This window comes from Anolis carolinensis, chromosome 3 (genome assembly GCF_035594765.1).
Source record: "Anolis carolinensis isolate JA03-04 chromosome 3, rAnoCar3.1.pri, whole genome shotgun sequence".
NCBI lineage: Eukaryota > Metazoa > Chordata > Lepidosauria > Squamata > Dactyloidae > Anolis > Anolis carolinensis.
Window position 1 is genome coordinate 78,050,694 of NC_085843.1, and position 13,828 is coordinate 78,064,521.

The 13,828-nt window shown below is 41.8% G+C and overlaps 1 protein-coding gene across 5 annotated transcripts in view; it reads left to right on the forward strand.

Moving 5' to 3' along the window:
- The window catches only part of ttc3 (tetratricopeptide repeat domain 3), a 98,828-nt gene that overhangs the window by 7,830 nt on the left and 77,170 nt on the right, over nucleotides 1-13,828 (forward strand). For all 5 annotated transcript variants that reach the window (XM_062977154.1, XM_062977153.1, XM_008107534.3 and 2 more), the window contains 4 exons: nucleotides 705-758; nucleotides 2,342-2,465; nucleotides 4,312-4,397; nucleotides 6,894-6,988. In XM_062977154.1, coding sequence (XP_062833224.1) covers nucleotides 705-758; nucleotides 2,342-2,465; nucleotides 4,312-4,397; nucleotides 6,894-6,988 — 359 coding nt within the window. The remainder of the gene's footprint in view (nucleotides 1-704; nucleotides 759-2,341; nucleotides 2,466-4,311; nucleotides 4,398-6,893; nucleotides 6,989-13,828) is intronic.

Here is a 13,828-nt window from a genome sequence, read left to right on the forward strand (position 1 = left end):
ATGTTGCACTTTCTCTGTAGTGGAACACAGTGTTATGGACAATATTTCTCTTCACAACACATTTATAAATGGATTTCCATTATATGATCTTAGATTATTGGCCCTTACCTCTGAGGACATTCACAAAAGGTGGCAACTTCTGGTGCCTTCCTGGCAGGAGCATCAGTACCAGTAATAACGACAGGTGGCTACCTGGTCTCAACTTTTGAGTTTTATCAGGCACCATTGATTGGTGGTTAGCGTGAAGTTTGATAGTGCCTTTGAGTTGGTTATCTTTAATCTTGACATCCTTCTACTACATGAGTAGCTTGCCTAAGCTCCCATATCTACGAGACCATAAAGAGGAAGAACAGGCGGCTTATCTTTTACTGGAACTTAGAAGCCCCCTCCATAACTCCCCTCTGTTGCTTTCTGACTGTGCTTTTTGGTCACAACTGAGGAAAGGAGACAAAAAGATTAGAGTAGCTAGAACTTCAAGGGCTTGGGTGGTGGTTGTGGGTAGATGTGTGGTCTGCTACTGAAAGAATGCTTAGTTTCCAAGGATGGATTACACAAGTACATAGTACCCATATGTATGAATTCACAGGTGACCACTTGGAGTACCACTTTTTCAAGTTCTGCTGTGCAAATTTTTAAGCAAGATCTTAGTAGAATACTTAGTATTCTATGTTGATATGCCATTGTTCTTTCCTTCCAACTCCCAGAATGATCCATTTTTCATCAATGGCATATTGAAAATCGGAACTGAAATAGACAATGTAAGTGTGTCTTTAATTGTGTGTTGATATGGTTGAAGATTTCTTTGAGTTCTACATGTTTTCTAATACCAATAGTTAGGATCACCTATGCAACTGCAGTTTTATTATGTAGTATGTACTTTTAACCATAATGTACTGGAATCCAGAATAATGGATTCTAATGAAAAGAAATAAAAAAAAAGAAGAGAGTTAAAAGCAGGGTGGTGGGGGAGAAGTGTGGCAGCACCTTTGATTCCTATTTTAGAATAAGCTAAATACATTTTTAAAATCAGTTAATCTTGAAGGTGGTGCCATGTTCCTTCCCCACTTCCTCTCCTTTGTTCTGCAAACTACTTTGAAAATTAATAAAAATTTGTACAGATTGAACATCCCTTATCTGAAATTACAAAATCCTTCAAAATTGTCCATAAGGGTGGTTGAGATAGTGACACCTTTGTTTTCTGAATGTTCAGAATGAACAGACTTCATTTCCATGAACAAATTTATTTTATAGAAATATGTTTTGATATGATTTTTTATAAAATACATGTTATTATGTGTAATTGTATTTTTACAATATGTATATGTTTTATTCTGTAATCTGCCTCAAACTATGAGGAGAGGCGGGTAAGAAATAAAATAATTATTACTATTATTTTAAAACTTGTATAAAATTACTTTCAGACTATGTATAGAAAGCATATATGAAACAATTTCATATTGAGTTTTGAGTTCCATCTCCAAGATATCTCATTATGTGTGTATCTGAAAATACTGGTATTCCAAAACCTGATAAAATCCAAAGTACTTCTGGATCCAAGCATTTCAGATAAGTGAGAATCAACCTTTTTTTTTCAGTACAGCCACCCAGTAGATACAGTAGAGTCTCGCTTATCCAACCTTCGCTTATCCAACGTTCTGTATTATCCAACGCAGTCTGCCTCCCGCCTGGATCCACAGCTGTTTCTCTAGGCAGCAAAGCGCAGCAGGCCAACATGCCCAACAATAACACAAGTGCAGCCACACTCCCAAACAAGTGGCGGACTTGTAAAACATGACGTTTTGCTGCTTAATTTGTAAAATCATAACGTAATTTGATGTTTAATAGGGTTTTCCTTAATTCCTCCTTATTATCCAACAGTTTCACTTATCCAACGTTCTGCCAGCCTGCTTATGTTGGATAAGTGAGACTCTACTGTATACTAAATGATAATCTAGCAGCCAAAGCCTCATTTAGTTTTCTAAAAAAAACAGCATTGCAATGCTTATTCACTCCCCTTCCTTGGTAAATTTAGCAGTTGTTTCATTACCGTATTCATGATTAATGTACTGTTTGAAAGAACATCCGATAACTGATATTTGCTACTCTGCTTGGATGTTATATTCAATATTAGATATCAAACACAAATCCTATTCCTGATCAAGAATAACTGAATTTATGAAATATATGCATTGTTCGTCTTGCAGATGACACATGCATTTTAAAGATGGGAACGTTTGCGTGTACTCTAAACATGGATATGCAAGGAATTGTTTCAGTTTATTATTTGACAGAATGTTATCTTGGATAGTAATGCTGATCTTATTTTCTTCATTTTGAACAGAGAATCTTCAGTATAGTGGAAGCTCTTGACTGGGTAAAATACGCAAATGACATTGGTATTTTACAAAAATTAGAAAAGCTTGGTGATTACTGTTGGCCTTTTCTAGAAATTTTCTTTGCTGAATGTAAGTATACAGAATGGTTGAGTAGTTTTAAGAGGGAAGGGGGATAATGCCTGTGCACATTAAAGATGGTAAAATTCCTGATAATTTGAAGCTATGGAAGAAAAAGCAGTTAAAAATAGAAAAAATACTATCTGACCATCACCCTTTACTTTGTTATTTTAGAAACATAAAATGAAGTATGTATATCTGGCTTGGCATACAAGTATGTACAGTAGACTTTCCATAATCACATATTTTGCACCCGTGGATTCTACCATCCATAGTTTGAAAATATTCCATTATATAGAATGGGATTTGAACATGCATGGAGTTTGGTTTTCAGGGAGGAGGTCCTCTAGTCAAAACTAGTAGATAATATGGGCCTACAATAGTTTTATATACAGCCAGTCCTCAGATTACAAACAAGATAGGTTCTGTAGGTTTGTTTTTAAGTTGAATTTGTTTGTAAATTGGAACAGGTACATTTTTAAGTGTAACTCCAGCCAAAAATATATCTTTTAGCTTTAGAAAGCATAGGGAAAGGGTGACACCCTGTGGTCTTTGTTTTGTTGTTTGTGCTTCTGTTCAGAAGATTTCACCTCACTTTCTGTCCCTGTGATAATTGGAAGTTGAAAAATGTGGGGTTTAAACAAGGATTGGTGATAAAGTGTCAATTGAAAAACCTTTTCCCCATAATAATTCTTCCAGGAATGAATTTCCATTCTGAGGGGTAAACTTCTCTCACCCCCATTCTTAACTATGTTAATGGATGAAAAGCAATCAAAACCTAAACTTTCAATGTTATCTAGCTGTAAAAAAAGATGGCCTTTTTATAAATATCACTTAGTCTTTTATGGCTGTAAGTTGAATGTTTGTAACTTGGGGGCTGCCTATATTCAGAGTATAAAGTACAGTAGAGTCTCACTTATCCAAGCCTCGCTTATCCAAGTTTCTGGATTATCCAAGCCATTTTTGTAGTCAGTGGTTTCAATATATCATGATATTTTGGTGCTAAATTCGTAAATACAGTAATTACAACATAACATTACTGTGTATTGAACTGCTTTTTCTGTCAAATTTGTTGTAAAACATGATGTTTTGGTGCTTAATTTGTAAAATCATAACATAATTTGATGTTTAACAGGCTTTTCTTTAATCTCTCCTTATTATCCAAGATATTTCTTATCCAAGCTTCTGCCGGCCCGTTTTGCTTGGATAAGTGAGACTCTACTGTATTAAATAGTTACATGTTGAATTTTAATTCTTGTTACAAAAGTTATAACAAGATAAGCTATAATAGCACTACTTGCTGTATTTCAGAAAATGCTATCATTGTCAAAATGAACAACAGATTGACCTTTGCCTCTGTTTGGAAAGACTAAATATAGATGCTCGCATTTTCCCCATGCTGTGAATTACTGGAAATAATAGTAACATCTTGAATCCAAAATGCTCCATAAATCAGTGGAAGGTCCTCATTCTCGTGCATGGAGAACTGGATGCATGATTACCTCATGCAGTGTTCCATGGCACAGTCCTTTTTCTGAAATACCTCCTAACCTGGATCTGTGTTTTTTGTGAGCGAGTGGTGACTCTAAAGGGACAGCAGTGGGAAAAACTGGAGAAGTGACATTGCATGGAACCTTTCTTTTGCTCTAAAGGTGAAAATCTCATTAGTGTAGCAGCCAACTATGAGGTCTGTTTTGCCTTCACTGGATTCTGCTCTTACTAGTTGATCTGCTTCTCTTTATCAAGCACAAGGTACTTTGGTTCTCCACTCATAAAAGAGACTCAAAGCACATGCAAATTATACAGTTAATAAATCATTAGATTTGTTTCCTCAATTACCCTATATTTCTTTTTGCAGATAAGCATCATATAAGTAAAGTTGTGCTGGAGGATTATGATTTATTGGAAGCATTTGAATCTCAGTATTGTGAAAACTGTGTAAAGGTAGGAATTTGTAAAATAAAATCATTTGCGAGACTAGTTGGAATGTAAAAATAATGGGTTGCTGTGAGGTTTTCGGGCTGTATGGCCATGTTCCAGAAGCATTATCTCCTGACTTTTCACCCACATCTATGCAGGCATCCTCAGAGGTGTGAGGTCTGTTGGCAAGTGGGGTTTATATATCTGTGGAAGGTCCAGGGTGGGAGAAAGGACTCTGTCTGTTTGAGGCAAGTGTGAATGTTGCAATTGATCACCTTGATTAGTATCAAAGCCTGGTTGCTTCCTGCCTCAGGGAATCCTTTGTTGGGGAGGTATTAGCTGGCCCTGATTGTTTCATGTCTGGAACAATCTAGCTACCAGTATTAAAAAACTCTAAAATTAGGACAGTAAATAAAGAACAACACTGTGAAAATGGGCAAATTCCACAATAGTAGGCAAAAGATGAGAGAGAAGCCTGCATCTTTTCAGAGAAGTAGCAGGAATATATTACTGGGGTACCTCTCGACCCAAGAGGTTAATGAAGCCTGAACAATGGAGCAAACAAAACAGTTAATCAATAGCAGTCAGAGCACTACTTTTATTCTCCAACATCTTCGTTTTCGACTCACTGAACATCATTACAGCTGGGAACCAGGAGAGTCAGTCTGCATTAGGTGCAGACATTAGATAAATAAATTAATTGGCTGGTTGTAAAAATGATAGCATACCATTGTACATCTTGATCTTTAAAATTATTACTCCTGGTGTTGATAACTATTATTTACAAGAAATGGGAAAAGCAATATACTGTATATCCCCTCATATTCTCACCGCGTGCGCCTCCCTCCTCCTGTCGCCACGCAAGCCTCCCTCCTTTCGCTATGTGAAAGGAGGAAGAAGGTGGACGCACAGTGTAATGAGGAGGGAGGTGGGCACAACGAGGAGGAGGGAGGTGGGCGCATACCCGCCTTCCTCCCTCTCTCCTATTTTTGCCACGCCCGTCTCCCTCCCTCCTCCTGTGGTGACAGGAGGAAGATGCACACGCCTCCCTCCCTCTTCTAGTTGCGTGTATTACCGTATATGCTTAAGTATATACGGTAATACATTTGAAACAGAATGGCATAGATGAAGTAACAGAAGGATTAATAAGTAAAATTCATAAAATAAGTATAGAGAGTAATTCAATACAATTTGGAACAAAAAATAAACGGGAAAGGGACTTAGGAATCAATATTACAAAGGAGGAATGGTTAAAAATGTGGAAACAAAGAATTATGAAAAATATGTCCGTGTGAATTAAAGAGAATGGTTACAGAACAATTTGGAGATGTTACATGACTCCAATAATGCTAAGTTATAATAGAAACAATCTACAAAATTGTTGGAGGTGCAATAAGGAAACTGGGACATATATACAATTATGGTGAGAATGTGAAAAGAAAGGAAATTTGGATTTGTTGAAATTAATGACATACTATCGATTAATCTACAAAAAAATCCAAATATAGCACTCTTACTAAATTTTGGAGATATAAGATTAAAATGGAAAAAGAAAGAATTAATAGTAATTTTTGTTAATGCTTTAAGATTAGTTATAGCCAAAAATGGAAATAAAATTATGATTACAAAATTGCTGAATGGTACAAAGAGGTGTGAAACACCGCAATAAATGATAAACTGGCTTATGAAATAGAATGTAAGGAGAAATTATTGAAAATAAATTATTTTGAAGCAATGTGGGGTGATTTCCTAGAATATATATTTGTCAAGGAAAAAGGAATAAAACTAAATCAAAAAACACTAGTATTGTGGAGAAGAGCTCAATATAAGAATTATTAATATTAAGAATAATTACATGGCCCATGGGTGGTGGTTGCACATAGAGATTATATGCATAAAAACATATGATTAATTGCTTAAGTGATTTATTGTATGATTTGTCTTAATGTTAGTGTGATTTGTGTTGTTTATTTTAAAAACTTGAACTACATACAAATAAAATGTAAATATTTATGATACGCCAATACATTATTGTTATGCAGCAGTTCAGAGCTTCCTGCACAGAACCATTCAACTTGTCTTTTAATTAGAATATACTAATCAAACTATATAAGATATCCACATGCACAAAAACCAAACATTATTTGAAGTTTTTGTGGAGTCCATTTTTAATAAGCAAGTTTAAATAAAAATATTTTATCATTAGTGGGCCTGATTGCTGTATTTCATGTACTAATACCACAAGACAAGAATTATTTTAAAATTAAAATTTTTGTTCAATGTGAATTGAAACTCTGGATGATCTGTATGCTCTGCAGAAAATTCCATGTAATTGATACAAGTTTGACTAAAATATTTTATCATTAGTGGGCCTGATTGCTATATTTCATGTACTATTACCATAAGGCAAGAATAATTTTAAAATTAAAATTTTTGTTCAATGTGAATTGAAACTGGATGGTCTGTATGCTCTATTGAAAATTCCACGTAGTTGATGTATTTTGTCATGTTTTGTTGCAGAAAAGTGAGATTATGAAAAAGAGGGGAAATGAAGCATTTGCTAAAGAGAAGTTTGATATTGCTGTTAGTGCCTATACAAAAGCTATAGAATTATGGTAAGAGACAACTCATATAAGTGAATAAATGAATAGAAATTTGCAAGCATCAAAGATTAGAAATTTTCCTGGTTTAGAAGAGTATGAAGAATACACTTCTGTTCTGCTGTAGGTTATATAGGTTTTGCTAAGAGATTGGCTTTGCTGAGCAACAGAGGCAGCCAGAGGGTGAGAGCTCTACCTAGGAACTTCTGCCTGGGGCCAGCCTCACCAAACAAACTGGGCGTGGCCCCCACAGCTGTACTATTCCACCAGAAGCCAGCAGCAGATAAAAACACCATCACTTGGACCCAGAGCCTGCTTTGCTGAGCAACAGAGGCAGCCAGAGGGTGAGAGCTCTACCTAAGAACTTCTGCCTGGGGCCAGCCTCACTAAACAAACTGGGTGTGGCCCCCACAGCTGTACTATTTCACCAGAAGCCAGCAGCAGATAAAAACGCCATCACTTGGACCCAGAGCCTGCTTTGCTGAGCAACTTTTACCAACATGGATAGAGACACCTCACCATCACAAGAAAAAACACCCCCATCTACTTCCCCAAGGACCTCATATCACAGTTTACACCGCCCGCCCCCCATGAAGACCTGGGCTTTGCTTGAGCAGTATCCAGAAGAGTCCTTATTTGCGATGATCTGGGAATCTTTGGGCGGGCATAAAGACTGGGGCTAGACATTATGGGGAGGGAATTCGGGAGGCAGGTGGGGGAGGGGAATGGTAACCAAACCTTCTTAACTTGGCCCTTTTTATCTTGTGGAATTGTGCAATATAATCTAATTCAGACAGCACTTTAAACACTGACACAACATGTCAAGGACAGAACGCCACAAGATTCAAAGTAACAGAGTTTATTAGATTACAGAACTCAAAAATGCCCGTAAAACACAAGGGCCAGGCAGTTTTTGCCTTTAGGAGCAAAAAGGGGCAAAAGTAAATGTTCAAAAGATAAACCGGATTAAACCGGAGTTTAATCCGGGTAAAAACAAACTGCTTGCGTCAGCCTGGGTATAAACGAAACGAAAGCCAAGGAACAAAAGATACAAAGAATGCAACTAATTGGCAGCAGATTCCTCTCTGCTGCCAACACTGTGCTTAGAGTAACTTGCGTCGCTCCCCCACACACACAGCAGACAGGATCTCCAACACGAGTAAAACAGCCAAGGATTGTAGCAGTTGAGTAGACCAGTTCCGTTCCGTAGATCAAAGCCAGAAGCAGACGTTTGTAGTTTTTCCAAGTCCAAGAAGGGGGGAAGACAAGCCGTGGTCAGTTCAGTCCGAGTTCTCAAAGCAGGAGATGGCGTCCGTCAAGAAGACGACGGAGGGTCAAGCTAATAAGAGTAAGCACAGGTTTGCACAAACAAATGCCCACACAATCCCTCCCGCCGTCTGACCCTGGATTCCAATCAACTTACGTCACAGCACAGGAAAGCACACAAGTCTTCAGGGAAGCGTCCCACACACACACGGATCCCAAGCGTTTGCCCAGATTACCTTGCCCAACGCAATTTGCAATTGCTCCCAAGCCCCATTTTATGCCAGTTACAAATCTTCATCACTGTCAGCTGTCCTCCTTAACCCGGGCGTTTCCTCATCACTTTCCTCGTCAGAGCTGGAACACCTCTGACTACGCCCAACAGCATCTCCAGCTGTGGATCCCGTCCCATCCCTCCAGCTAAACCATGGGTCTAATCCTGAAGGTCCCCATTCATCTTCTGTCCCATCATGGCCAGTGGCACCCACTTCCTCCCTTACCCGAGTCCAATCCATCTCATCCTCCTCTGAGCTAACCAGCCCCTCCTCCATTCTCTCCGTAAACCCTTCGAAAGACTCCTCGTCAGATGGTGCTGCAAATATGTCTCGCAGTCTTTTTCTCTCTCGCTCCTCGAGAGTATCTGACTCTCGAGGAGTCTTACGCCCACGTCTGTCAGTAACAGAGCCATGAGGCTCAATCATAACACTATCCCCTCTCACAAAGGCCTCCTCCCCCGATGGCGGAGAAGTGGCAGTGATACCCTCCGCTATAGCACCACGACGACTAGAGGTATCAAGTTTCAACAGTGAACGATGAAAGACTGGATGGACCTTTAAACTAGACGGTAAACGCAAACGAAACGCAACAGAAGAAATCTTTTTAACAATAGGAAAGGGACCCAAATACCGAGGCGCAAACTTTCCCCCAGCCTGTTTAATATGTTTGGAAGATAACCACACCAAATCCCCTTCTTCCAACTCCTCCCCTGCCTGCCTGTGGCGGTCAGCCTGAGTCTTCTGCGTTGCCTTAGCTTCCAACAGTAAGCGACGGGCAACATCATGCAATGCAGCCATTTCCGAAGAGCGGTACACAGGGTCCGAAGAGACCACATTGGTCGACGGCGCCACACCTCCCCGTGGGTGAAAACCATAAGTTAGCTCAAATGGCGTATGCTGACTAGACGTGTGCACCGCATTGTTGTAAGCAAATTCCGCCACCGGTAACCACTTTACCCAAGCCGTGGGTTGATCTAAACAAAAACAACGCAGATACTGCTCTAAGAGCCCATTAACCCGTTCCGACTGTCCATCCGTTTGCGGATGGAAAGCTGAAGACACGTTTAACTTAGTCCCCAAACACTCATGGAAGTGTTTCCAAAAGCGTGACACAAATTGCGGAGCCCTATCTGAAATAATCACCTCGGGTGCTCCGTGCAAACGATAGATGTGCTTTGTAAATAGTAAGGCCAACGTAGGGGCCGCCGGAATGGTTGAACAAGGAATAAAATGAGCCAGTTTACTAAATAAATCCACCACCACCCAAATACACGTATAACCCCCAGACTTAGGCAAATCTGAAATAAAATCCATGGAAATGATTTGCCATGGCCTCTCCGGAACAGGTAAAGACGATAACAACCCTCTAGGGCGCCCAACAGGCGTCTTACTCTGCTGACAAACGGCGCAGCTGTCACAAAAGCGCAGAATGTCTTGCCGCATCTTTGGCCACCAGTAGCTCCTGGTGATAAGCTGTACGGTCTTGAACCTGCCAAAGTGCCCAGCCATGGGTTCGTCATGGTGGGCTCTAATCACCTCCAACCTGAGGGCCCCCACTGGTACGTAAACCTGCCCCCTACGCACCAATACCCCGTCTTGATCCTGGAGATGCGGCAGTATGGTACGGTTACCTGCAGAGAGCAGCATCAGTTGCTCCTGAGTCCACACATCATCCTTCTGAGCCTCAAGGATCTGGTCATGTAACCCAAGCTCATTATCTACAACACACAGAGAGGCAGTAGGCAAGATGGTCTGACATACTACCTGCTCATTGGTCTTAAATTCCGGCTTGCGAGATAAAGCATCGGCCCGCAAGTTTGCCTTCCCCTCCACGAACTGCACCTTGAAGTTAAACCTGGAGAAAAACAAAGCCCAGCGGATTTGACGCTGGTTTAACTTCTTTGCTGTTTGCAAGTGCTCTAAGTTCTTGTGATCAGATCTGACCACGATCTGGTGCCGTGCCCCTTCAAGCCAGTGCCGCCACACCTCAAACGCCACCTTAATCGCCAACAACTCCTTCTCCCATATGGTATAGTTCTGCTCGAAGGGTGTTAGTTGCCGCGAGTAAAATCCACAGGGACGCAAGGTCCCTGAGGAATCCTTCTGAGACAATACAGCCCCCAACGCGTAGCTAGAAGCGTCCGCTTCTACCACGAACGGTCTGTCAACATCAGGATGGGTTAGTATGTTGTCCGATTGAAAACTAGACTTTAGTTGTAGAAACGCCTCGTGAGCTTCCCGCCCCCACACAAATGGCTGTTTTTTGCGCAGAAGCTGCGTCAAAGGTACCGTGAGCTTTGCAAAATTCGGAATAAACTCCCGGTAGTAATTAGCGAAACCCAAGAACCTTTGTACATCCTTCTTAGTCTTCAGCTCCTGCCATGAGTTGACGGCGTCAACCTTATGTGGGTCCATTTTAAGTTCCCTACCTGACACTACATGACCTAGGAACTCCACTTCAGGCACATGAAAGACGCACTTGGAAGCCTTGGCGAAAAGCCCATTAGCCCGCAGTCGGTGCAGAACCTGCTTGACATGTTGACGATGTTCTTTCTCGTCCTTAGAAAAAATCAAGATATCATCCAAATAAATCACTAAAAATTGGTCAATTAGGTCCCTGAACACATCGTTCATGAACCTCTGGAATACCGCAGGAGCATTACAAAGCCCAAAAGGCATGACTCGGAACTCGTGGCATCCGAAACACGTGTTAAATGCCGTCTTCCATTCATCCCCTTCCCGTATACGGATTAAGTTATAGGCCCCCCGCAGGTCAAGCTTGGTAAAGACCTTAGCCCCTTGCACCCTTGATAACAGTTCCGAGATTAAAGGGAGCGGGTACCTATCCCGAATGGTGTATTTGTTTAGGATCCGATAGTCACAGACCAGCCTAAGTTCCCCAGTCTTTTTGGCTACAAAGAATACTGGTGCCGCAGTTGGAGAACTAGATGGGCGAATAAACCCCTTGGCTAAATTTTCATCTAGAAACTCCCGCAAAGCTTGCCTTTCCGGTACAGTCAAGGCATACAACCTCCCTGCTGGCAGTTTCGCACCTTCTGCCAACTTGATGGCGCAATCATATGGCCTGTGCGGTGGTAATTTGTCCGCTTCTCTTTTACAAAATACATCAGAGAACTCCCCATACTCAGCAGGCACTCCCTCCATATCAGAATGAGTAACATTTAGAGTGCAACAATCCTGCCTCTTTAAGATCACTTTACGTGTTGCCCAATCTACTTGTGGGTTTACTACAGCTAGCCAATCCATCCCCAGGATCACATCATATCTAGGCAAGCTCGTAATATCCCACACAAACGTTCCCGTTACTCCCTGCACCTCCCACGTTACTGCTGAGGTTTCATGGTTAACCACCCCAGTCTCCAGCAGTCTCCCATCTGCTCCTTCCACCCACACGTCGCATGCCTTGCGCACTCTAGGAATGCCATGCTTCTTAGCAAACTCAATATCTACATAGGAGACCGTAGCCCCTGAGTCCAGCAGTGCCAAAGTAGAAACAAGTTCCCTTCCCCCAACAGATAATGTAATGGGTACGAAAACATGCTTCCTCCCCTCAGTTGACTGCTTGAGGAGCCCTAGTGCGTTGGACTCACGTCGCACTAGGGCTGGCCTTTTCCCGAAAGCTGGGAAGGTTTCACATTACAATTTTTGGCAAAATGCCCAGCATTCCCACAGTACAAACACAAGCCCAGCTGCCTCCTACGGCTCTTTTCCTCTGTAGACAGCTTTTTAAAGACCCCAAGCTCCATGGGCTCTTCCCCCATCACCACAGGTGCCCTGGTTACATGCATGGGTGGCGCACACATTGCTTTTGAGTGTTTACGAGCCTCGAACCTTGCGTCTAAACGCAGCACCTTAGCTACTAAGGCGTCCCAGCTTTCAGCCGGCTCCAAGCGTGCTAATTCATCCTGGAGCATATCACTTAACCCGGCAGTAAATAAAAGCATGAATGCATTTTCCCCCCAATCCAGCTGGTGGCGATACAGGTTAAACTTATTTAAGTAATCCAAAACAGTCCCCTTTCCCTGTTTCAACCGATACAGAGCCCACCCAGCGTTCTCCGTGCGGAGAGGATCCCCAAAAGTATCAGTTAACAACTTTTTGAAATTATTCAAATTGTCCTTGACTGGGTCATTTCCCAAAATTAAATTAGTGGCCCATTGTCCTGCGGGACCGGTCAACAAACTCAAAATAAAGGCCACCTTGCTAGTGTCTGTAGGAAAAGCATGAACACTGAGCTGAGAAAAATAAAGCTCCACTTGTGCCAAAAAGGTTGGCAACTTGCACCTGGTTCCGTCAAAGCGTTCAGGAGTCAAAACATGTCCTTTCACAGCCTGAGCTGTTTGGCTAACGGTAAAAGCCGTTTGCAATTGGTCTACTTTGGCCCGTAACTCATCCATCGTCTTCCTGACGGGTTTATTGCTGCAATAAACTTTTTAATGGCGTTGGGCAATCTGTCAAGGACAGAACGCCACAAGATTCAAAGTAACAGAGTTTATTAGATTACAGAACTCAAAAATGCCCGTAAAACACAAGGGCCAGGCAGTTTTTGCCTTTAGGAGCAAAAAGGGGCAAAAGTAAATGTTCAAAAGATAAACCGGATTAAACCGGAGTTTAATCCGGGTAAAAACAAACTGCTTGCGTCAGCCTGGGTATAAACGAAACGAAAGCCAAGGAACAAAAGATACAAAGAATGCAACTAATTGGCAGCAGATTCCTCTCTGCTGCCAACACTGTGCTTAGAGTAACTTGCGTCGCTCCCCCACACACACAGCAGACAGGATCTCCAACACGAGTAAAACAGCCAAGGATTGTAGCAGTTGAGTAGACCAGTTCCGTTCCGTAGATCAAAGCCAGAAGCAGACGTTTGTAGTTTTTCCAAGTCCAAGAAGGGGGGAAAGACAAGCCGTGGTCAGTTCAGTCCGAGTTCTCAAAGCAGGAGATGGCGTCCGTCAAGAAGACGACGGAGGGTCAAGCTAATAAGAGTAAGCACAGGTTTGCACAAACAAATGCCCACACAATCCCTCCCGCCGTCTGACCCTGGATTCCAATCAACTTACGTCACAGCACAGGAAAGCACACAAGTCTTCAGGGAAGCGTCCCACACACACACGGATCCCAAGCGTTTGCCCAGATTACCTTGCCCAACGCAATTTGCAATTGCTCCCAAGCCCCATTTTATGCCAGTTACAAATCTTCATCACTGTCAGCTGTCCTCCTTAACCCGGGCGTTTCCTCATCACTTTCCTCGTCAGAGCTGGAACACCTCTGACTACGCCCAACAGCATCTCCAGCTGTG